This window comes from Scyliorhinus canicula, chromosome 16, assembly GCF_902713615.1.
Source record: "Scyliorhinus canicula chromosome 16, sScyCan1.1, whole genome shotgun sequence".
In the NCBI taxonomy this organism is placed as follows: Eukaryota; Metazoa; Chordata; class Chondrichthyes; order Carcharhiniformes; family Scyliorhinidae; genus Scyliorhinus; species Scyliorhinus canicula.
The window spans coordinates 70,088,842-70,115,119 of NC_052161.1; the positions used below are offsets into that span (position 1 = coordinate 70,088,842).

At 47.8% G+C, this 26,278-nt stretch overlaps 1 protein-coding gene across 44 annotated transcripts in view; it reads right to left on the reverse strand.

The window, feature by feature from the left end:
* Positions 1-26,278, reverse strand: part of ank3b (ankyrin 3b) — an 888,954-nt gene that overhangs the window by 157,207 nt on the left and 705,469 nt on the right. For 35 of the 44 annotated variants that reach the window (XM_038773874.1, XM_038773871.1, XM_038773899.1 and 32 more), the window contains 7 exons: positions 24,358-24,555; positions 23,644-23,742; positions 21,933-22,031; positions 21,729-21,827; positions 18,958-19,056; positions 15,182-15,254; positions 13,439-13,501 (listed from right to left, as the gene is read on the reverse strand). In XM_038773874.1, coding sequence (XP_038629802.1) covers positions 13,439-13,501; positions 15,182-15,254; positions 18,958-19,056; positions 21,729-21,827; positions 21,933-22,031; positions 23,644-23,742; positions 24,358-24,555 — 730 coding nt within the window. Of the gene's footprint in view, positions 1-418; positions 556-13,438; positions 13,502-15,181; positions 15,255-18,957; positions 19,057-21,728; positions 21,828-21,932; positions 22,032-23,643; positions 23,743-24,357; positions 24,556-26,278 lie in introns of those variants that run through there. The other 9 variants (XM_038773875.1, XM_038773888.1, XM_038773872.1 and 6 more) reach the window with 2 other exon arrangements.

Here is a 26,278-nt window from a genome sequence, read left to right on the forward strand (position 1 = left end):
CCTGCTGAATGTTCACAGTGTGCCCCAATGCTGTCCTCCAATACACAGACTGCTGAATGTTCACCGTTCCCCCAACATTGTCCCACAGTACACAACCCTCCTTGCATCGTTTTTGAACTCTGGAGCAAGCAGTAAGGAGGAATTTCCTCTCACTGCACATTACTGTACTGCGATCATTTGGAAATTCAGCGAGGCTGAATTTCTCAAACTAGCCCCAGGTGCACCCCCCTCGTCTGGGAGAGACAGGGAGCGACACAGACCGAAAGAGTTGGGAAAGTGACAGAAACAAAGTTAGACAACGTGCAGGTACACCCCAGCACTCATTAAGGCAAACACCTGAAAAGACTCAATGGGCATTTGGCAACGAGACGGTGCCCCCGCGAGATGGGCAGATTCTGCCCAAAGAAGAGACCCTTACATGTTTGAGAAGCCATTTCCGTCTAGTGCAGGACGGGGTCCCAGGAACTCCCTCCCGATCGCTCCCGCAGTCGATCAGCCGCTTTCCTAGCGTCGGGCGATCGAACCCCCCACTTCCCTTTTACACACACACGCTCCCTCCCTCCCCCGCACCAGCAACTCAAACAAGACCCTCAACACAAAACAAAAACATGCAGCCGCTGACAAGGCAGAGGAATGCGGCTCCGCGATTGTTGAGGAAGAGTTGGGAGGTGTGGCTGGATCACAGAGCAGCATTTCCATCCCACTTTGCAAAATCCCGCCCCCAGCCCAGACAGCAAGCTCAGGGGAGGGGGGTTTTTCAAAGGCAGGAGCTGACATTGTGAGTATTCCCAAGCCCCAGCGCACATATTTGCTGTGTTAGTCAGTGCTGCCTGAACCCACCGCTTGGAAATAAAGAGGATGTAGCTTTCACGTTCACAATTGACATTTCATTCAAACAATGAAATCGGAGAGTCTCCTTAAGACCTCCACTCTCCTGCAATGGAGTCCCGCAGATATTGGCCAGCCAGATGCAATTCTAATTCGCAGCAGTTGTTGACCAACTGTAAACAGCACAAAAAAATGTTTAATGGAAACCCAGCTTCTGTGTTCCACTGGCATTGGAAGAAAATACTGGGGGAAGTTGCACTGCAGGAATCTTCAACTGTGCCAAACAGGCAGAACTGAACCGCCTTTATTTCACACTTTCAAAATACCCTCCTTCAAATCCCACTATAGCTTCACCCCCACTCCACGGTCTCCTCCAGTCGTAGAACATAGAACATAGAACAGTACAGCACAGAACAGGCCCTTCAGCCCTCAATGTTGTGCCGAGCCATGATCACCCTACTCAAACCCACGTATCCACCCTATACCCGTAACCCAATAACATCCCCCTTAACCTTACTTTTATTAGGACACTACGGGCAATTTAGCATGGCCAATCCACCTAACCCGCACATCTTTGGACTGTGGGAGGAAACCGGAGCACCCGGAGGAAACCCACGCACACAGGGGGAGGACGTGCAGACTCCACACAGACAGTGACAGTGACCCAGCCGGGAATCGAACCTGGGACCCTGGAGCTGTGAAGCATTTATGCTAACCACCATGCTACCCTGCTGCCCTAATCCTGCCTGTCGTATGCCATCCAGGGGCCAAATGTTGGTGAGTGTAATGGGCAATGCTAGGTTGGCTGTTTTAACCTGCTATTGGAAAATGGGGAGAGATTTATAACACTTGGGCAGTCCATTACTGCCTGTTTTACTGAGCTACATACCAACGGTTAAAATACCCCCTCTATCCACATTGAGTTTAAAATAATTTGCCTTTTTAACAGAAACAATGAAAATAGGAGGAGTCGGTCATTCGGCCCTGCTCCGCCATTGTGCGGAGTCTGTACGTTCTCTCCGTGTCTGTGTCGGTTTCCTCCGAGTGCTCTGGTTTCCTCTCTCAGTCCACAGATGTGCAGGTTAGGTGATTGGCCATGATAAATTGCCCCTTAGTGTCCCATGATGTGCAGGTTAGGTGATTGGCCATGATAAATTGCCCCTTAGTGTCCCATGATGTGCAGGTTAGGTGATTGGCCATGATAAATTGCCCCTTAGTATCCCACAATGTGCAGGTTAGGTGATTGGCTATGCTCAATTGCCCCTTAGTATCCCACAATGTGCAGGTTAGGTTGATTGGCCATTCTCAATTGCCCCTTAGTATCCCACAATGTGCAGGTTAGGTTGATTGGCCATGCTCAATTGCCCCTTAGTATCCCACGATGTGCAGGTTAGGTGATTGGCTATGCTCAATTGCCCCTTAGTGTCCCACGATGTGCAGGTTAGGCGGGGTTATGAGGATAGGGCCTAGGTAAGATGCTCTTTCGGAGGGTCGGTTCAGACTCAACGGGCCAAATGGCCTCCTTCTGCACTGTAGAGATTCTATGTTTATGGCTGATCATCCAACTCAGTAACCTGTTCCAACTCCAACCCCCCCCCCCCCCAAATCCTTTAATCTTCTCAGCCCCAAGAGCTGTATCTAACTCCTTCATGAAAATGTGCAATATTTTGGCCTCATCTGCAGAGAGTTCCACAGGTTCACCACTCTCAGTGAAGAAATTTCAAAGAACTTTTTATGCTGTATATCATGAAAAGCAATGGTCCTAGTACCAATCCCTGGAAAAGCACATGATATCCCTTCCTCCATTCTGGAAAACAATTCTTCACTATACTCTCGATTTACAGTCACTTGGTTAACTTTGCATCCATGACAACAATTTCCCTTTTATTCCATGGGCCTCAACATTGCGGACCGATCTATAGTATGTGGCACTTTATCAAAGGTCTTTTGAATGTTCAAATACACCTCATCAACTGCATTACCCCCATCGACCATCTCTGTTACTTCATCAAAAGCACAGCCTTTCTTTTACTCTTTCATGGGACATGGGCCTTGCTGGCCAGGCCAGCATTCGTTGCTCATCCATAATTGCCCTTGAGAAGTTGATGGTGATACATCTTCTTGAACTTCTGCAGTCCATGTGGTGCTGGTACACCCACAGTGCTGTTCAGGAGAGAGTTCCAGGGTTTTGATCTAGTGACAGTGAAAAATGGTTCCAAGTCAGTATGGTGAGTGGCTTGGAGGGGAATTTGTAGGTGGCAGTGTTCCCATGCATCTGCTGCCTTTGTCCTCCTAAATGGTAGAGGTCATGGATTTGGAAAGTGTTATCGATGGAGTTTTGGTCAGTTGCTGCAGTGTATCATGTAGATGGTACACAGTGCTACCACCGTCAGTGGTGGAGGAAGTGAATGTATGTTGATGGACGGGGGTGCCAATCAAGTGTGCTGCCTTGTCCTGGATGATGTTGAGCTTGAGTTTTGTTGGAGCTGCACACATCCAGGCAAATGGACTTTATTCTATTACACTCCTGATGGTGGACAGGGTTTAGGAAGTCAGGAGGTTAAATACTTGCTGCAGGATGTAGCCATGTGCAGCAGCAGCATAAAATTTCCCAAAGACAAGGATTTGAGATGTAGAATTCCTCGGATAAAACTCTACTGAATCCTGATATCACACCAAATTCCTGGTTCCAGTCGTCATTCCGCCCGAGTTCACTTTCCGCATGCCAGGAACTTTGTACCCTGTATGTTCTGTGAAAGGATTTAAAGGGGCCACCAACAAGGCAGATCTAACAAAACAAAAATTGGTCTTTGTCAAAGTGGCTTCCAATACCATTGGACTATATTAGATAAAAATGATTCCCTGAGCGGGATTTACCGGCTGTTCACGCCAGCAGGAAATTCCGGTCCCACCCGGCGCATGGGTTTCCCAATGACGAGGGGTGCTATCACCGGGAAATCCCGCGAACAACGGCGGGACCGGTAGATCCCACTAGCGGGCTGCCTCTGCCATGGAAAAACACGTGGCAGGCTTGTGGGAAAATCTGCCCCCTCGTTTTGTAACTTCAACTTGCAAAACATTGTGTGCTGATTACCCAGGGAGTGAAATTTCTCTCTTTTCCTACTTTAAAATAGGCTTGAATAAACAGTATGGGATTTCACACAGAAAATGCTATTTCCTCATGTTCAATACTGCTGTGAATATTCCTACTCTTCCAGAAAAGTTGAATGTACAATGAAAGGTGAATGAAAAAGCCAATTCGTGTTTGTTCATGTCATTCCAGACAAACACCGGCAATCTCCCACAGCTGTGCAGTCAAATTGAAATGTGTTTTACTTTGAGAGCGGAGCCTATATTAAAGAGTTCAATGAACAGACAGATTATAAAGTACTGCTACAGAGGTAACTTAACTTAAGTGAGCAGTGCTTCGGTTGTTTTGAGTTGGTGTTGGCTGTTGGCAGATGTGCATCATTGTTAGTTGGAGTGTTCAGTCAACATTGAATATACATTTGAATAAAGAGCACAACTAATGGTCTCAAAAGGCAACTGACTAACTGCAGGAAACAGAAATACAACAAATTCCTGCAATTAATGCATTTTTGCATTAGGGCTTTCATGATCACTGGACATGTCATAGCGCTTTACGGCCAATGAAAATTGCTTTTCAATGTGGACCCTGTTGTAACTTACGAAATATGGCAGCCATTTTGTATAGGACAGCCTCCCGCAGACAGCAACGCGATAACGACCAGCTCATCTGTTTCTATCATGTTGACTGAGGGATAAATGTTGTCCAGGATAAATATTGGCCAAGGTTCCAGGGATAACTCCCCTGGTCTTCTACAAAATAATTTCCTGGGATTTTTTATATTCACCCCAGGTGGGACCTCAGCGTAACCAGAGAAAGAATTTGCATCCAACTTCCCCTGGATTGCACTGCAGTGTCAAACTTAATTTTTGTGCTCAAGCCCTGGGGTGGGACCTGAATCTGGGCCTTTTTTTCCAGAGGTGATGGTGCTGCCAACTGAGCCACGGCTGACAATCAAAGTCGACAGAGACTTAAAAGAAGGTAGGTCAACCTGTATCTGCAGTCAGGGTGAATGGATCAGCCTCCCAGGTCCAGCATGGCGCCAGAATCTGTGCAGCTGGAAGCTCAAGAGGTTGCAAATCTGTTCTACCTCTCAATTCATCAAAAACTGTCAGACAGTCCAGAGACAACAGCCATTGTGTCAACCATGACTCAATCATAGCACTCGTGCCTTTGAGTCAGAAGGTCATGGGTTCAAGTCCCACTCCGGAAAATTGAGCATGTAATTTTAGCTGACACTTGGTTTCGGTATTGGGGTGTGTGCTGCACTGTCAGAGGTGTTGTCTTTCAGATGAGACATTAAACTGGTGCCCTATTTGCCCTCTACGGTGGGCATCGAAGGTCCCATGTCACCATTCAGACAAGTGCACGGGAGGTCTGCCCAGTATCCTGGCCAATATTTGCACAATATTTACAGACAACACCAGTAAAATCAATTATCTGGTCATATATCATTTGCTGCTGTGGGAACTTGTGCACAAATGCGCTGCTGTGAGCTTCCCATATCACAACACTGATGATAGAAATATTCCATCGGCTGCAAAGCTCTTTGGCATATCATCACCGAACAAATGGTGTAATATAATTGTATGTTTTTAAAAAAAAAAAGAAAATTACTGCTTTCTCCTCGCTGACTTTAATGCCACAATTAGGGACATCTCAGGAGTTTGATCTCTTTCTCTGCTCACTTTGTGGAGAGTTGAGTCATTTTCCACACCAGGCCAGAATTGTGGGCCACACAAGGAAACCTGCATGGCTTGTAGGCGTGGAGCTTGTGCTATTGCTATTTATTCTTTCATGGGATGCTGGTGTCTCTGGTGAGGCTAGAATTTGTTGCCCATCCCGAATTGCCCTCGAACTGAGTCACTGGCTGGGATTTCGGAGAGCAGTGAGGAATTAATCACATGGCTGTGGGTCTGGAGTCACATGTAGGCCAGACCAGGTAAGGATGGCAGATGTCCTTCCCTAAAGCGCATTAGTGAGCCAGATGGGTTTTTACAACAATCAGTTATTTTTTTGGCCACCGTGTTACTCTCTTGCCTTTGTTGCAGCAAAGGATGGAGATCCCCCCTTTTTGGAGTTTAAGGCATCCTCTGGAGTTTCCGAGAGTTTACTCCAGCCACCGTGACTGCTGTGCAACTGTAGATAGCAACATGTGGAGAGCAGCATTTTGTTGCTTAAAAAGGTTTGCCAAGAGGTACTTCACATTATCAAACAGATGGGCAAAGTATACCTGGACCAATTCCATGTTGACATGTGAAGAAAATCAGTCAGACCTCCGTACAATTTATTTCGCTGTTCAACATGCAGGTCCACAACAAAGCTTGTGGACAACATTCAGGCTTGGGCTGAGAAGCAGCAAGTAAAATTCACATCCCACAAGTGCCAAAAAAATACCAACTTCAACAAGAGTGAATCTAATCATCTCCCCTTGACATTCAATGGCATTACTATCATTTCCAGTCACTGGAAGGGGAGGGGTGGCTACCACTGACCAGAAACTTAACTGGATCACAATATAAATATGGTGACCACGAGAGAAGGTGCCAAGCTGGGAATTCTTTGGTAACTCCAACTTCTGACTCCCCAAATCCTATCCTGCCATTGACAAGGAGTATCTTGGAATACTCTCCACTTGCATGGACAACTGCAGCTCCAACACCCAACAAGCTCGACACCATCAAAGCAGCCCACATGATTGGCACCCCATCCATCACCTTAAATATTCACTCCCTCCACCACCGACGCACAGTGGCAGCAGTGTGTACCATCTACAAGATGCTCTGAAGCAACTCACCATGGCATCTTCGACAGCACTTTCCAAACACAATCTCTACCACCTAGAAGGCAAAGAGCATCAGAAACCTGGGAACACCACCACCTGCAAGTTCTCCTCAAAGCCACACACAATCCTGACTTGCAGCTATATTAACGTTCTTGCACTATTAGAATCATAGAAAAGTGACATCACAGAAGAAGGCCATTCGGCCCATCTTGTCCATGCCTGCCTGAGGACACCCAGGTGCCCTTTCTAATCCCGCCTTCCTGCACCTGGCCAATAGCCCTGTAGCTTTGAGCACTTAAGGTGCATATCCAGGTACTTCTAGAAAGAGATTAGGGCTTCTGCCTCCACCACCAACTCGTGCAGCGAATTCCAGACTCCCACTAACCCTGCATAAAAATGGTCTTCCTCATGTCCCCTCTACAACTTCTGCCACTTATCTTGAGTCTATGCCCCCTGGTTCTAGAATTCCCCAACAAGGGAAGCAATTTTATCCTGTCCACCCTATCTCTTCCCCTCATAATTTTGTACACCTCAATTAAGTCACTCCTCGGCCTTTTTTGTTTCAAGAAAAATAACCCCAACCTATTAAATCTCTCCTCGTAGCTACACTTTTCTAGCCCTGGCAACATTCTTGCAAACCTCCTCTGCACTCTCTTCAAAGCAGTAATGTCCTTCTGTAATGTAGCCACCAGAACTACACACAATACTCCAGTTGTGGCCTCACTAGTGTTTTATATAATTCCAACATTATATCCTCACTTTTGTATTCTATACCTCTGCCAATCATTTAATGGAGAGCATTCCATATGCTTTCTTCACAACCTTGTCTACTTGAACTATTTCACTTCATCTACCGCCTTAGTATATTACCATTTATTGTTTGCTCCCGAGAAACTGTTTGACCTCCCTAAATGCATGACCTCGCACTTCTCTGTGTTAAATTCCATCTGCCACTTTATTGCCCACTCCACCAATCCATCTATATCGTTTTGGAGATTATAGCTGTTGTCTACACTGTCCAACACTCGGCCAATCTTTGTGTTGTCTGCAAATTATCCCATGTCCCAATCTTTAATATGACACAAACAGTAAGGGTCCCAGAATCCTGAAGTCCCTCACTAACAGCACTGTGGGTGCACCTACACCACATGCTCTGCGGCAGTGCAAGGTAGTGGCTCACCAACAGCTTTGCAAGGGGAATAAGGGATTGGGAACAAATGCTGGCCTAGCCTGCGAAGTTCACATCCCACGAAGAAATGAAAAAAAAAGAGAACCAATTATTGTGTTCAGGGCTTTAGAAGAAGCCAGCACTTTGAGGTATCAGTGTAGGTACAACCAACCTAGAGAGGAGGGTGCACCAAGCAAATCATGAGTGTGCATGAGTGACTATTGCAGCTTCAAGAAGCTTCAAGTTGGTCATTTACCTCACCGCAATCCCTTAGTTTCAGATTACATTATTCAGACCTCGCAGGACTCTATACAAGCTTGAAAAATAGAAAATAGGAGGAAACAACCATTCGGCCCTTCAACCTGCTTCGTCAATTTATATAATCATTGCTGATCTTCTTCTATCTCAAGCACCATGCCCCAGCGCTCTCCCCATACCACTTGATGCCTTTGATGTCTAGAAAACTATTGATTTCCTTCTGTAATATATATTCACTGGCTTGGCCTCCACAGCCTTCTGCAGTAGAGAATTCCACAGGTTCACCACCCTCAGAGTGATGACATTTCTCCTCATCTCAGTCCTAAATGGCCTCCCCCATAACCAGAGGCTGTAAAGTCTTGAAGAGGAACCCTCCACCAGGAGGAATATCATCCCTGCACCTAGCCTGCCCAGCCAAGCAGAAGTTTATGTTTCAATAAATTCCCCGCTCATTCATCTAAACCCCAGTGAATACAGGCCCAGTCAACTCAATCTATCCTCATACAGCAATCTTGCCATCCAGTCTGGTGAACTAGGTTACTCGGAATAAGGTTGCTATCTAAGCACCATTGTCTTTTGGAGTCACTTGGTAGAGGGCACAGCACCCTACAAGATCTGGCAGCTGTGAGGGTTTCATTCCCCACATCCATGCAGCCATGCACAGTCCCTTATTGGAACTGTGGTCCATCGTGGAGAAGGCGGTGGACGTTCTGCAGTTGAGCCCCGAGACACACAGTATGTCGCCTGAAAGATCACACTACTACAACAGAGACCTGTGCTCTATCTCACATTTGGCCTTCTTGGCCGCCTTTGATATCCTATGGAGGTTCAGGGAGCAGTCTTATGTGTTATCCAGAGGTCTCCCATGGACATCAAGAACAAAGAACAAAGAAAAGTACAGCACAGGAACAGGCCCTTCGGCCCTCCAAGCCTGTGCCGATCATGCTGCCCGTCTAAACTAAAATTGTCTACACTTCCGGGTTCCGTATCGCTCTATTCCCATCCTATTCATGTATTTGTCAAAATGCCCATTAAATCAGTCGAGGGAGTGCCCAACAATGTGCACTGATGAGGTTGCTGTCTGTAAGGGTGGTGCTACATCCAGTCCCAGCCTCCAGTGACAGTACTCAAGCGATCCTTTGCTAGGATCACTTGGAGCCGAGGGGTTTCACAGGTGGCACTTGTTGAGAATGGCATGATGACAAGATGTGGTGAGGGCATTCCCAAGCCAACCAGCTGCTCCTGTATACACAATGAGTGTCACTGCCTTGTGGTATGCCTTCTATATACTGTGCAGCTCCTAAGTTGAATTTTGGAACTGTTTCCTGTGCTACAACTTCAGCAATATGTGGCTAACTTTGTTCCATGCCTATTGATGTGCCTGAAAATAGAACAGTGGCTACAACAATGTGCATTTATATAACTATTTAGTTCAGTGAAACATCAACATTCTATCATCTCATGGGCTTTTGGTTGAAATGAAAAAGTGGAAATTGAGAAAGTACGATCACCGGAAAAGGTGAAATAAGAACCTAGTGTTGGCAACAACAGAAGGTGAAACATCAGGAAAGAACAGACCAGGTCGGAGAAGGACTGGATGGGTGGATAACATCAGAATTTAGACAGATGGAGGAATAACAGTGAACAATTGCAGTGAACAACTGAGAGATACTTTTTTTTATATAAATTTAGATTACCCAATTATTTTTTCCAATTAAGGGGCAATTTAGTGTGGCCAATCCACCTACTCTGCACATTTTTGGGTTGTGGGGGACAAAACCCACGCAGACACGGTGAGAATGTGCAAACTCCACACGGATAGTGACCCAGAGCCGGGATCGAACCTGGGACCTCAGCACCGTGAGGCAGCTGTGCTAACCACTAGGCCACCATGCTGCCCTACAATTGAGGGATACTTACACCCCTCATGGACTATGGCTAGCTACAGATGATGAAGGCTACAGATGATACAGGGGCTGGTTTAGCACACTGGCTTTTAAAGCAGACCAAGGCAGGCCGGCAGCACGGTTCAATTCCCGTACCAGCCTCCCCGAACAGGCGCCGGAATTAGAATTAGAATTAGAACAGTACAGCACAGAACAGGCCCTTCAGCCCTCGATGTTGTGCCGAGCAATGATCACCCTACTCAAGCCCACGTATCCACCCTACACCAGTAACCCAACAACCCCCCCCTTTAACCTTACTTTTTTTTTAGGACACTACGGGCAATTTAGCATGGCCAATCCACCTAACCCACACATCTTTGGACTGTGGGAGGAAACCGGAGCACCCGGAGGAAACCCACGCACACACGGGGAGGACGTGCAGACTCCGCACAGACAGTGACCCAGCCGGGAATCGAACCTGGGACCCTGGAGCTGTGAAGCATTTATGCTAACCACCATGCTACCGTGTGGCGACTAGGGGCTCTTCACAGTAACTTCATTGAAGCCTACTCGTGACAATAAACGATTATTTTAAAAAAACATTTTTTTTTTTGAAGCTGACAGTCAATCATCAAAACCGAGCCACAGTAGGTCACATTACACCAGGGAACCATTGATTGGTCAAAGTAGTAAGTTTCAACAGTGTCTTAAAGGAGAGATGGAGAGGCAAAGAGGTTTAGAGGCAATTCCAGAGCTTCGGGCTCCGAAGAAATAACAGCCAATGGTGGGTGAAGGAAGTCAGGGATGTGCAACAGCCCAAAATGTGTGGAAAACAGGGTTCTTGGAGGGTCACTGGGCTGGAGAAGACAGGAAAGGTCCTGAGGGCAGCACGGTGGCACAGTGGTTAGCAGTGCTGCCTCACCGAGGGCCCGGATTCAATCCTGGCCCCAGGTCACTGTCCATGTGGAGTTTGCACATTCGCCCTGTGTCTGCATGGGTCTCACTTCCACAGCCCACAGATGTGCAGGAGAGGTAGATTGGCCCTTCACTGGAAAAATAAAAATAAATTAAAAAGGGTCAAGGCTGCAGAGGATTTATGCCAATGCCACCCCTCCTTCACGGCTGCCTCTCATCACTTTCCTCAAGAATTGAAACCATGACCTCTCACAACATTAGGAAGATTCAGAGCTGTTCCTGGTTTAAACCATGACCTACTATTTTGAGGCCCTTCTGAAGTGTCACTGTTGGTCAATGGTCATCACGCCTTTCTGTAAATTCCTTCTGTGAGTACACGCATATTCCAACCAATTGTACAATACAATTTCCTAAGCCTATCTTTATTTGTAATACTTCACATATAAGATTGTTAACATATACCCATTCTGTACATGCTACACTGTAGAAATATATACATGCATTACCTGCGGTTTCTTTTAAGTCATTCAACCTTTTTCTCCCCATTTCCATCTGGATCCTTCGACTCGTGGACAGGTGCATGCCTCAGTGATTTACTTACCTTCTTCATTTGGAAGCCACCCCCTCCCATGAAGATTGCCCTGACGACACTCTATATCAGTGATGGGGAGAAATAACTGCACCTTGTCACCTGAACAAGATAGCTGATGTTGTCACTGAGCCATTCTCCAGCACAATGGCACACTCCGCAGCTCGAGTAACGAGCTTTCTGACACCTAAAGTTTGCTAAGTGGCTCACTGCTAAACGCACATTCTCAAAACAGATATCCCCGCAATTTAGTTGGAAGTTCAGGAATCTCAGTAAAAGCAGTTAATCTATTTTAGGAGATACTCAGGAGAGGAGGAGGTTATGTGGTATAGTGGTAACATCCCAATTTCTGGGCCCGGAGCTCCGACCCACTTCGAAAGGTGAGTTTATGATGTGGCCAAGCAGGTTGACCATCAGCCTGTGAATCCTTCCAATTTGCCTGATGGTGGGCGTTAAGAGTGGGAGTGTTTCCTGGTCAGCCTTCCTGCAAAAGGCAATGGCAAACCACTGCAGCACTTTGCCAATGAAATGGCAGTCCATGGTGCCAATGCCCTCATAAGACATGGTACCTGAAGAAGATGGGGACGTGTATTGAAAATTCGGAATATTCTGAGCGCCCTACTCTACCCTGCCCTTCCAAAAGACCCAGCAGATTCCTCACTGTTATTCTGGAACATGTAGCCCTGCAGCACCCCCCACCCCCTCGAATTCCTTTCCACCTTTGGTCTAGTTAGTGAAATCCCATGGAGGACAATCTTTCTGCATAACGCAGCCTTTTTGTTCTCAGCATCTGAAGTCCCTCAAGTGATTCTAATTGCAGATCTCAAAATGGAAATTGGAACTCATTGTGCTTGTTTCACAGGCGTTAAACGGACACAATAAATGCAACGGTCAGCCGGGCTCTGCGTCCCAGTGGTGCCTGAAAGATGTGTGACTCTAAATTGGGTTACACCACCGTTCCAATGTTCCTGCCAATCAGTTTGAAAATGGTGTTAGGCTCCCTAAATATACACATGGAGGCCCCAATGCCTATTCAAGGTCCACTTGCAAGTAAAGAATTACAACGATTGAAGCAGTCGCTGAACCAATTCTACTCCGAGGTTCTTCAGTTTACCCTGCCCCATTGCTGCTTCCTTTTCCAGGGCTGCTAATCGCACAACATTCATCTCCTTAAAATGGGCCAGTGGAGCCAAGTCAGGCCAAAGGAGGCCCAAATTCAGATTTGTTTTAGGCCTTCCAATCAGGCCAGAGAGGCATTCTGCTGGTGGTGTATTCTTGCCACATTTTACCACGTTTTCTCCCAGTGATGACCTTTAGTCCTTAAGGAATAGTCAAGTTCCAGACTCTCCAGAGTTCAGCAAATTCTGAACAATGCAAAGTAGTCACATTAAGGGAGATATGCCACGTGGTTTCAGGGGAGCTTGTACATGTTGTTTAAATTCATTCTTCCAAACACACCAGCCGAGAAACATTCCAAAGAGCAAAGCGAACACTGGTAGTTTCTCTAATGGGATACTGGGAGAATAAAGTATTTCAAAGGAATATCTGTACATACAGTCTTTTCTGTTCACATCCTTGCACAAAAAAGCAGGGAGTTAATATTCAACTGTAATGATCCGCTTGAATATAAAGGTTAGTTAACTCAGTAAGACCCCAGCCCTCCACACATTCAGGTTAAGGGTTGCATAGTTTCAGCTTTCCCATTATTAACGTTCTCCCCCCACCACCGACAAGCAGTCTGGCCAGTTTGCACTCAGTAAGACCCCAGCCCTCCACACATTCAGGTTAAGGGTTGCATAGTTTCAAGCACAGCAAGCAGGGCCTGGGCAGCCAGAATGGAAGTGGTGTCAGTGCGTTAGTAATGGTTTCAAACAGGGAAACATTATGCTGTTAAATCATCACGGTAATAAAGAACAAATACCTTCGTCGGCATCTGACAAATAGTCAGCTTCACTGACACTTTCAGGAACGCTGGCTTTATGAACTGTGTGGTTTGAATAAAGATTGCCAAATATTACCAGATATTACCAAAACCATTTCAACCCTGTTTTATCTAACATAAGATGAAAGTGTGGAAATCACAGAGTGCAGCGTGTTCAACGAAGAAAGTATTAACTGGATTTAACATTGGGTGAATGACGCTCTACAGAACTCAGGTAGTTATCTTAAAGAGCTACTGGAAACATAAGGTTGTGAAGGACTATCTTCGGTATCAAGGTCACCGACAAATTGGAAACTGCAGCAGAGACACACGCACAGAAAGAGCTCACTGCAGGAAAAAGGGTAAAGGAGGAAACAACAGAGGGGGCAGAGAAACAGAGGCATACAGTGAAAGAGAGAGAGAGTTAAAGACGCAGAGAAAGAGACAGGGACAGAGGAAAAGAGGGACAAAAGCACAGTGGAGGAGGTAGGGACAGAGAGAAAGTGAGGGACAAGAGCACAGAGAAAAAGGGGGAGAAAGGAACAGAGAGAAAGTGAGGGCAAAAGACTCAAAGAAGGACACAGGCCAACAGGGATATGGAGAAAAAGAAAGAGGAACAGGGATAGTTACTGACAGAGGTATATGGGCATGAAAAGGATTACTTGGGAATGGGGGACAGTAGCATATTAAGGATCAGGAGGGAAGGTGACATCAAGAGATCTGCTGAGAAGGTCAAGAAGCTGTAGAAAATTTTCCTCACCCATTTTCTCCCCCTCCCCCGAAATCACTGCTTCTGATAGCATAGAGCCCCACAGTTACTGGCACAACGTAACTGCTAGATGTTGTCATTTGTGTGTGTGAGCTTGGTTAACAAGTCTCGATGTGCAATTTGAATGTTGAACACATCACATCAAGAGTTCACGCATTCTTGCTCAACATCCATAGACATGCACTGGCCAGCAAGTGTTCACTGAATAAACATCGGGAGTGGGGCTGATGGCTAATTTTCCAGGTCAGGAGTGCTGAAGCCTTATTGTACTCGTACTAGATGCATTACTATAGAGCCAGGCAGCACCAGCCAGGGAATGGACTCAGATTCTCCTGACAAGACCTTTGGTGAACAGTTTTCAACCTCAATGGTCATTGTTTGAAAATCCAAATGATAACATAGACTTAATGAAACGTGGTTGTATGGTCTGTTCTTGAAAGATGGACATAGAACATAGAACATAGAACAGTACAGCACAGAACAGGCCCTTCGGCCCTCAATGTTGTGCCGAGCCATGATCACCCTACTCAAACCCACGTATCCCCCCTATACCCGTAACCCAACAACCCCCCCCCCCTTAACCTTACTTTTATTAGGACACTACGGGCAATTTAGCATGGCCAATCCACCTAACCCGCACATCTTTGGACTGTGGGAGGAAACCGGAGCACCCGGAGGAAACCCACGCACACAGGGGGAGGACGTGCAGACTCCACACAGACAGTGACCCAGCCGGGAATCGAACCTGGGACCCTGGAGCTGTGAAGCATTTATGCTAACCACCATGCTACCCTGCTGCCCAGTCCACATAAAGGAACAAAAATGATAAATATTTTCTTCAGTTATAACACGACTTTAAAATGTCGTGCAGAGTAAATTACTAGGTACATGATGCCAATTGGGAAAATTAAAATGAGAAATTGAGGTGCACTCCATCCCACCCCCCCCAAACAGTTTAATGTTATTTTCTTTACCTTCATCATCCGATACATCCAGAACCTCATTCATAGTTTCGGGAACGTTTAGTTTATGCTTTTCTGTCACAGACTGTGAAAAAAGAGAGTGTTTTAGAGGTAATCAGAAGTCACTTCAGGGGCGGGATTCTCCGTTGCCCGTCGTAACGCGGGTTTCCGGCGAGAAAAATCGGTGTTAATGACTCCGGCGTCTGGGCCTTCTTTAAGGCCGCTATTCTCCGTTCCCGGAGGGGCTAGCAGCTGACTGACGCGATACGCGTCAGTTTCACCAGCTGCGGAAGTGGTGAGACCCGGCGTTTTTTGGAGAATAAGGAGGGGACTCGGCATTTGGGGGGGGGTGTTCCGGCATTTGGGGGGGGGGGGGGGGGTGTGTGTGTTCCAGCATTTGGGGGGGGGTGTGGGGGGTGTGTGTGTTCCGGCATTTGGGGGGGGGGGGGGAGGGTGTGTGTGTTCCGGCATTGGGGGGGGGTGTGTGTTCCGGCATTTGGGGGGGTGGTGTGTTCCGGCATTTTGGGGGGGGGGGTGTGTGGTGTGTTCCGGCATTTGGGGGGGGGGGGGTGTGTTCCGGCATTTGGTGGGGGGGGGGGTTTGGGGGCAGAGAGGGGGGGCGACGGATGCCCGGGGCCAACGCACCGTCGCCCCCCCCCCTCTGTACGCCGCTGCCCCCTACCCCAACCCCCCCCTCACCACCCCTACCTCAACCCCCCTCACCACCCCTACCTCCCTCCCCACCACCCCTACCTCCCTCCCCACCACCCCTACCTCCCTCCCCCCCCACCTCCCTCCCCCCCCTACCTCCCTCCCCCCCCTCTCTCCTCCTCCCCCCCTCCCTCTCTCCTCCTCCCCCCTCCCTCTCTCCTCCTCCCCCCCCTCCCTCCCTCTCTCCTCCTCCCCCCCCCTCCCTCTCTCCTCCTCCCCCCCTCCCTCTCTCCTCCTCCTCCCCCCTCCCTCTTTCCTCCTCCCCCCCTCCCTCTTTCCTCCTCCCCCCCCTCCCTCTTTCCTCCTCCCCCCCCTCCCTCTTTCCTCCTCCCCCCCCTCCCCCTCCTTCTTTCCTCCTCCCCCTCCCTCCCTCTTTCCTCCTCCCCCCCCCTTCCTTCCTCTGTTAGTGGGGGGGGGGGGGGGTGCGGCGTTAGTGGGGGTGTGGCGTTGGAGGGGGGTAGGGGTGGTGAAGGGGGTAGGGGTGGTGAAGGGAGGGGGTTGGGGTAGGGGCAGCTGCGTGCAGAGGGGGGGCGACGGTGCGTTGGCCCCGGGCATCCGTCGCCCCCCTCCTCTGCACGCCGCTGCCCCTACCCCAACCCCCTCCCCTCACCACCCCTACCCCCTTCACCACCCCTACCCCACTCCAACGCCGCACCCACCCCCCACTAACGCCGCACCCCCCCCCCCACTAACGGAGGAAGGAAGGGGGGGAGGAGGAAGGAAGGGGGGGAGGAGGGGGGAGGAGGAAGGAAGGGGGGGAGGAGGAGAGAGGGGGGGGTGTGGGTACCGGCCTTCAGAGGGAGGGGGACGGGGTGTGGGTTGCGGCGTTGAGGGGGGGGGGGGGGTTGCGGCGTTGAGGGGGGGGGTTGCGGCGTTGAGGGGGGGGGGGGACCCGGCGTTGAGGGGGGGGGACCCGGCGTTGAGGGGGGGGGACCCGGCGTTGAGGGGGGGGGGGTTGCGGCATTGCGAGAGATGGGGGGCGGCGTTGGAGGGGGGTAGGGGTGGTGGGGAGGGGGTAGGGGCGTTAGAGGGAGGTAGGGGTGGTGAGGGGGGGTGGTTAGGGTAGGGGCAGCGGCGTACAGAGGGGGGGGGGCGACGGTGCGTTGGCCCCGGGCATCCGTCGCCCCCCCCTCTCTGCCCGCCGCTGCCCCCAAACCCCCCCCATGCCGCAACCCACTCCCCCGATGGCCGCAACCCACTCCCCCGATGGCCGCAACCCACTCCCCCGATGGCCGCAACCCACTCCCCCGATGGCCGCAACCCCCCCGATGGCCGCAACCCCCCCGATGGCCGCAACCCACCCCCCCGATGGCCGCAACCCACCCCCCCGATGGCCGCAACCCACCCCCCCCCCCATGCCGCAACCCACCCCCCGACACTGAACGGCGTCAACCATCATCAATGGTTGACGCCGTTTTAAATCAACTGTGATTTTCGCCGACGTGACCCGTGGCCACGTCGGCGGGACTTCGGCCCATCCGGGCCGGAGATTTAAGGTCAGTGCAAATAAAATGAAATCCCGCCGGCGCCAGCTGTTTTCACAGGCTGCCGGCGGGATTTGCACAACGCCGGTTTTTTACCGGCGGGAGAATTCGAAAACCTGCGGGAGCGGAAATAACGCCGCTTCCCGCCAATTCTCCGACCCTGCGTGGGGTCGGAGAATCCCGCCCCAGATCAGAGTTGTTACTTACAATTCAAATGCACCATTTAAGGTGATGCTGATGGAATGTGCACATGGAGATAGGGGATATGGCGGAGGTATTAAATGTATATTTTGGCATTCGTCTTTACCAATCAGGTAGATGCTATTCAGATCATGGTGTTGGAGGAGGAAACCGTGTCCCTAGAATGGTTCAAAATTGATAAGGAGAAAGAGTTGAACAGACTGTCTGTACTGAAAGTTGACAAGGCACTGGGACCGGAGGAGATGCATCCAAGGATTTTGAAGAAAGTGAGAATGGAAATTGCAGGGACGCTGACCATGATCTTGCAGTATTCCCTAGATTCAGGGGAGGTCCTAAAGGACTGAAGACTCTCAGCCATTATGCCCCGTTCAAAAGGATAAGCCCAGCAATTACATGTCGGTCAGTTTAACTTCAGTGGCGGGAAACTTCTCAAAATGATTATTCGGGATAGAGTTAGAATGAAAATTAAAATTAAAAAAACATGGAAAATGAGGGTCAGTTAGAAAGAGCCAGCATCGATTTCTTAAGGGAAAATTGTGTTTCTTGCTGGTATGTTTTGAAGAAGTAACAGAAAGGGTTGATGAGGGTAATTCTGTTGATGTGGTGTACATGGACTTTCAGAAGGCATTCGATCCAGTGCCACACAACGGACTTGTGAGAACAGTTAGAGCTCATGGAACAAAAAGGAGAATAGCAATGTGGACACAGAATTGGCTGAATAATAGGAAGCAGAGAGTAATAGTCAATGGATATTTCTCAAGCTGGAGGTTTGTATTGGAGTTCCCCAGGGATGGTATTGGGTTCTTTGCTTTTCCTGATAGAAATTCATGATCTATATCTTGGTGTGCAGGGGACAATTTCAAAGTTTTGTGCATGACACAAAACTTAGAAGCATTGTAAATTCTGAAGAGGACAATGTAGAACTTCAAAATAACTGCTGGTCATCTGACAGGCATGTTCAAAATCATGTGGGAGCTGGACAGAGTAGATAGGGAGAACCTTTTCCAACTCATAAAAGGATCACAAATTAAAGGGCACAGATTTAAGGTGATTTGCAAAAGAAGCAACTATGATGTGAGAGAAAACATTTTCACACAAGTGGTTTGGGTCTGGAATGCACTGTTTGGAAGTGTGGTGAAGGCAGGTTCAATCGAGGATTTAAGAGGGCATTGGATGGTTAGTTGAATAGAAACAATGTGCAGGATTAAGGGGGAAAAGGAAGGGAAATGGCACTAAATCATATTGCTCATTTGGAGAGCCAGAGCAGACACAATAGGCCAAATGTCCTCCTTCTGTGCCGTAACAATTCTGTGATTCTGGGATAAACAAAATATACGGTCGCTAGGATTATGATACCAACGTAGTGATAGGCCACACTGAAACAGAATTTACCATTGTGGTTGTCAAGGTTTCCTCGGTAACCACCTTCAACGTATCAACCACTGAGATATAACCGAGTCGCTTTGCAATGGCCAAAGCAGTGTTCCCGTTCTGAAAGCAAGAACAGATCATTAGCTCACAACAGTGAAAAATGATAATTTCTATAAGATTACAATGGATGCAATTAAGATCTTCACTTCGAGGAATGACAGTTCTGAAAAATAACAACACGTCTTTAAAAGTCAATTGATACAATTCACAGAATGGTCTGAAGCCAAAGCTAGAAATGTTAATCGCATTTTACTCCAACTCCTAATGGTTTCTTTGTGATAGAAATACATGAAAAACTTTGGGCGGGATTCTCTCAGCCCGGGGCTGGGCCGGAGAATTCCCGCGACCGGTGCGAATCACGCCATGCCGCCCCGACACCATTCTCTGCAGAGTCGAGAAACGGCGCCAACGTGGTTGACGCATCAACGGGGATGGGCCGAGCGGCTGTCGTAAAAAATCCGAGTCCCGCCGGCGCCGTTCGCACCTGCTCTCAGCCGGTGGGACTCGCCGTTGGAAGGGTCCGGGGAAGGCCTGGCGGGCCGGCCTCTCTGGCTGGGGGCCTCCTTTCTTCCGCGCCGGCCCTTGTTGCCCTGCACCATGTTGTGTCGGGGCCGGTGCCACTGCGCATGCACGGACCCCTGTAGGGGCCAGAATTACTGATCCTGAGGCTGTGTTGATGCCGTCGAGAAACGTGACGGCGTTTACGACGGCATCAACACTTCGTCTCAGGATCACAAAATCCCGCCCTCTAACTTTTTTCTTCTACATATTCTATTCTTCCTTGGATTTGTACGGATGGAACAGGCATCTGAGAGAGAATGTGAGAAAGAATGAGAGGAAGCATGAGAAAGGGAACACGAGAGCATGTCAGAGTGTATAGCAGAGTGTGAATGCAAGACTCTTGTAGAAAGGAAGAGTGCAGCGTGAGTGTGTGTGCAAGATTCAGTATACAAGAGAGTAAGTGTGACAGCACAAATGAGACTGTGTGTGAGCGTAAGCGTACAAGAGAGCACGAGGGAGAGGGATCATGTGAGATGGTGTGTGAGAGCGTGCTTGCAAGGCAGCGCATCTGAGAGAGACAGTGTGCGCGAGAGAGAGAGAGAGAGCCTTCCTTGCTGGCATAGCAATTGTCCCATTACTGCTATATTTTATCTCCAGCTCAGTTTCTTCAACATACATTTAACCACCAGCACACTGGCTACATACTAATATCCACATTCCTATCATAATCCTATTATGAGACGGAGTGCAGGCATGAGTGACGACAGGAGGAGGAGAGGTACATAACTAGCTAAATAAAAACATCAGGGTGCCACATCACCGAGCAACTCTCGGGTGATAGGTGTGTGAATGTCACTGTTGTTGCTTTGTTTCTGCAAGTGAGTATGGCAGAATAGAGTGGATAGGAGGGACTTATTTCCACTAGACAAAAGTAAAATGATTCAAACAAAATGATAGAATGATTAGAGGGACATGGGGAGTCATGTCTTTCACTCAGAAGGTGGTGGTGGTCTGGGACACACCACTCGAGGGTGGTGGTAGTGGCGTGGTAGAGGCAGGAACACTCATTGCATTTGGTTAAAAAACACACTTGGCTCTGCACTTGAGGGACAGGCAACCTAGAGCATTGGAAAGAGGGATGAGGCTCATTTTCAGTCAGAACAGCCATGATGGACCAAATGGCCTCCTTCTGTGCCATATTGTTTGTGTCTATCAGCGCTATTTACAAGACACAAGCCCATTTTCCGCTCTTTGCACTGGGGTACACGAATGAGTTTGCATGTATCCGCCAGCACCATTTGAAGAGAATTAGCCTTAGATTTTAAAAATAGCACATCGGACCAACGGACAAATTAAAGGAGGCTATCGTTTCAGGGCGGTACATTACTAACGCTGTGCACGGGATAGCGAGTTGGGTCTTTAGTGAAGCTTTGCACGAGGAGCACATCACTGGATGTGTCATTTTGGAATTGAGTATTGGGGCATCAATGTTAAAAAAACACCATTTCATCTAAATACTGCCAACACTTATAAAATTCTGATAAAACAATGGCTCCTGCATGGACGTCCTGTATGCTAATGCTTTCACATTGTGCCCACATTACTGATCATTCTAGGGCGCACGATTGTCAACTATACATGAAGCATTTTCCTGTTTGATAGACTGACCATACCATAAGCATATTAGGCACATAGATATAATCCAGCAATATATAGACCATACTCCAATTAGACAGGCGCTGTGTTGCCAGTCAGATGTATATCATTCCTTTGTATCTGGTCAAGATCGGTAAATTCAACTTTCAACTCATGCCAAGTCTTTCTTTGTACTTTTGGCAACAGCCAGGAGTGAACTGCTAAGATGCATCACCACCGCCACCAACTCTTAGATAAAATCAAATTGCTGCTGGAATCTGAAACAGAAAGGGAAAATTCTGGAAAATCTCGGCAGGTCGCACAGCATCTGTGGAGCGAGAATGGACCTAATGTTTCAAGTCTGGAAGCCTGCCCTGAGGAAGAGCCATCCAGACTCGAAGCGCTAGCTCTGTTCTCCCTCCGCTGATAAACTGATGCTGTGCAACCTGTTTAGATTTCCCAGCATTTTCCATTTTTGTTGCCACCAACTCTAAGGTCATTTGACAATACACCTGTTGAGCTGTTGAGGGGAGTTGGTGGTGGTTTAGGGGGGGAGACGAGAATAAAATGTTGCCCCAACGACAGTTGTTATTTACCACAGTGACTTCATCTGGGGAGGCACCGTGCTGCAGGAGGATGTTTATGATGTGGGTGTGTCCTTGCTGGGCCGCCTGGTGGAGAGGGGTGTACCCGTTCTGTAGTAAGGGAGGAAAAGAGAAGAAGGATGCGTTAGGCCGACACATCTTGGAATGGTGTCGAATAAAATCAACTGTAAATGGTGTCAGCCGCAGTGAACCAACCTTTGTCTTGGCGTTCACTTTAGAGTTATGCTGCAGCAGAAAGTTGACCATCTTCACATTTCCATAGTGACATGCTACATGTAGTGGAATGTAACCCATCTGTAATCAGAAAGCAGGCAGACATTGTTTATCTTTTCTCTCTGGGAGACCTGACAGGCAGAAATATGACTGGCAGTGCATCGCATTTACAGTGTTGGATCCTTTTTGGTTCGAGTGGTCGAATGTTTCTGTCAAATCCCAAACGCCCAAGGGTATTTCTATATTTGAAGCCGAAGGAGTATCGCACGGCCGACAAAGCAGCATAAATGCAGGAGAATATCAACACCCCCCCCCCAACACCGTGTCTGGGTTCACCTTAACTGAGGTAAAGTGATGAAGCTGCCCTCTTTGCCCAGCTGCCAGGTGGGCTTTGCTATAATAGTAGAGTGATTACACTGAAGTACTTCAATGGCTGTACAATGTTTTAGGATGCCTCATAAATTGATTTTATTTGTTATTTTAAAAATAGATCCACAAAATTAATAGCGATTCCAGCTTAATGCTGTAGTTGCAGCTCTCAAAAGCGCAACTTGAAGTGAAACAACTTCCACAGAGTTCCCATTGTAACCAATAAAAAGAGCTGTAGGGGGGCCGGGGGGAGTTAGGGATGGGGCAGAGTTGTGGAGTGGGGAAAGTTGGGGAGGGGATAGCTGCTCCAAAATGGTGCCATCAGGTCACCCAATGCTACATCGACCCTGGTTTGAAGAGAGGGAGGAACAGGAATACTGATACTTAGTGTGCAGCCCTATTACGCCCACAATGCTAAAGCTGAACAACACTGAATTACGCAAATTAAAACAGGGACTTACTGTATAGCACAAACAGGAGAGTTTTACCCCTTAACTCGGCCAACATTCATCCCTCAACCAAAATCACGAGAAATTAACTAGTAATTTTATCACTGTCTATAGGGACTTATTTTGTCTAATGTAGCTACTTCATTTCCTAAGGGCAGCACGGTGGCACAGTGGCTAGTACAGTGGCTTCATAGCGCCAGGGTCCCAGGTTCGAATCTCCACTGGGTCACTGCCTGTGCGGAGTCTGCACTTTCTCCCCGTGCCTGCGTGGGCTTCCTCCGGGTGCTCCGGTTTCCTCCCACAGTCCAAAGACGTGCAGGCTAGGTGGATTGGCTATGCTAAATTGCCCTTAGTGTCCAAAAAGGTTAGGAGGGGTTATTGGGTTACGGGGATAGGGTGGAAGTGAGGGCTTAAAGTGGGTCGGTGCAAACTCGATAGGCCGAATGGCCTCCTTCTGCACTGTATGTTCTATGTTCTATATCACAATAGTGACTGCATTCCCAAAGTACTTAATCGGCTCCAAAGTATTTTGGAACATCTTGAAGGTGATGTAAGGCACTGTATAAATATCCTTCTTTCTTCAAGGCGTGTTAATCTTTTCCAACTTGAAATCGCGTAACTAATAATAACGATAATAATAATAAAAATAACTTATTATTACAAGTAGGCTTCAATTAAGTTACTGTGAAAAGCCCCGAGTCGCCAAATTCTGGCGCCCGTTCGGGAAGGCCTCCTGGACTAATGGAATCAGGGTGATAAGAAACCAAGTTAGAATTGCCATGGTTTAACATATTTCCACAGGACACTCAGAATACCCTTTACTTCAGCTTTAAACTCAATAGAAAAGCAAATAGTAAGTATCTACAAGTTGGTACCTTGGTTTGTGGGTCAATAGCAGCTCCCTGATTAACCAGCACTTCTGCTACATTCACTCGATCCTCTTGAGCAGCCAAGTGAAGAGGTGTTAAGCCGCTCTGTGAATCCAAGTTAGATTCTGTCAATGATGCAGTCATCAGGCTTTCAAACACAATTACTGGTTACTATTACTGCAACTTGTTGCACTGGCAGTAGTTGGAAGCAGTAAGCTGGAAAGAAGATGTGTACAAACAGGTTGTGTTCCAGTCTAATCATGGCTCTGTGCCAATGAATATTTAATGGTGGGCCAGGATATCAGCTTTCAATTGCAATACAATCAGAAGGTTGAGACAGAGATACAAATAACGCTGTGTGATTGAATACTTCAATGCCAGGGCGATGACCTCAATAGTCCATGGAAAAGAAAATCGAGGGGGGTGGGGGCAAGGGTAGAGGTTGGCGGCTACTGCTTCACCAAATAACTATTTCCCCCTTTTAATAATCATAATGCTCTTCATTATTGTCACAAGTAGGCTTACATTAACACTGCAATGAAATTACTGTGAAAAGCCCCTAGTCGCCACATTCCGGCACCTGTTCAGGTACACCGAAAAGTTCCTTTACCTTTATTGACCCTCCATTATATATTTTTTGCTTCTCCCTGGAAGGGAGGGGGGGGGGGATTCGAGAACAGAAGTAGAGTGAAAAGGAACAAAGATTGCATGACCACCAACCTTGTTTCCCAGGTTTACGTCTGCGCTGCGAGTTAGCAGCAGGGATACCATGTCGACGTGCCCCTCCTGTGCGGCAAGGTGCACTGGTGTAATGCCTTGTTTGGTCACCGTGTTGGTGTCAGCACCATATTCCAGCAGCGTCGTTGCTATGTCCATCTGATTCTTCTTGGCAGCTATGTGCAGGGGAGTGTAGCCATTCTAGAAAAGAGTCAAAGAGAAGAAAAGAAACCATGCTAACCATTCCAATAGCTGAGCGTAACATTCGCCCTTCGCTCTCTATCAAAACTGGGTTTCAGCTTTTGACATGTAAGCTCCAACTGCACCCGATGCACCTCTTATTTTATTTTTCAACACCTCCAGAAATAATTTCTTTAATTCACACTTTTGTTCAACTTGCTGCCGGCAGCACCTGCATGGGGTCTAGGTGAGACCACGCCTCGAGTATTGTGCACAGTTTTGGTCTCCTTATCCAAGAACGACTATACTTACCTCAGAGGAAGTGTAGCGAAGGTTCACCAGATTGACTGCTGGGATGGCGAGATTGTCTTGTGGGATGAGGAGAGATTGGGCCGACTTGGCTAGTATTCACTGGAATTTCAAAGAATGAAAGGGGATCCCATTGAAAGGTACAAAATTCAGTCAGGCTGGACAGAATGGTTGTAAGGACGTTATTTCCTCTGGCTGGGGGTCTGGAACAAGGGGTCACAGTCTCAGGATATGGGCTCAGCCATTTAAGACTGAGATGAAGAGGGTGGTGGACCTGTGGAATTCTCTACCACAGAAGGCCGTGGAGGACAAATCACTGAATATATTCAAGGAGGAAATAGATTTCTAGACTCCAAAGGTGTCAAGAGCTATGGGGAGAGAGCGAGAGTATGGTGTTGAGATAAAGGATCAGCCATGGCCATTTGAATGCCATGGGGGGAGGGGGGTGCTGAGTTGCCTACTGCTTCTCTCACTTTCTATGTTAAGCCCCTCCCTTGCCCTCTTGGTACATCGGGTTATCTACTTGCGAGGATTGCTTCGGAGTCTCCAGGAAATTCTACAAAAATCTCCAGGAGGCTCTGAGAGACAAATTAGAGAGGCAATTAAAAAAAGATTGCCTTGCAAAACCTAATGTGATCGCGTGAGACGGTGGGATCTGAATCACGCCCATCGTGGGAGGAATCGCTGTTTTGCAAATCTGCACATTAGAGTGAGACAGCTAGTCTCAGGAAACTGGACTAAGTGCGGTCTTGGTGGGGCGTTCCCCGCTGAGGCCCTGAATAGAACCAGAGTCCCGGTAGATAACGTGGTGTTTCTCGGTGCTCCGGGACTCGTTAAGGGACATGTTCCCATTCGGTTAGGTCACGCCCATGATATCAAGCACAACCAATCAGAGTTTCTGCTTTAGCGAATCAGACTTCAATGATAAAAGCAAATTAATGCGGATGCTGGAATCTGAAACAAAAACAGAAAATGCTGGACAATCTCAGCAGGTCTGACAGCGTCTGTGGAGAGAGAAGGGAGCTAACGTTTAGAATCTGGATGACTCTTTGTCAAGCATTAATTAACCGCCCTGACAGAAGTATTTTTAAAGAACCCCAAATCCCAATGGGTCAGTAGCTCAAAATGATCACGGAATTTCTTTTGTTTAAAAAAAACCTGTCTTTCAAAAAAACTGGGTAGAAATTGTGGTTGTGTTTGGGATGGTAAGCGAAGGAAACAGAAAATAATTTGAGACCTTTATTATTGCTAGTCAGAGCATAAAAACATTCCAAAAGAATATGTCTGTGAGTTCACTAGAAATAGCATTCAGAGGTCGTGCCCCCGTTAGGCTCATGGTGACTGGAAGGAATCTTCCCCCATGGTGCTGTTTTTGATCTTGTGATATCTTCAAAAACAACACCATTCTTATTCAATAGCAGTCAAAGTGTTTTAT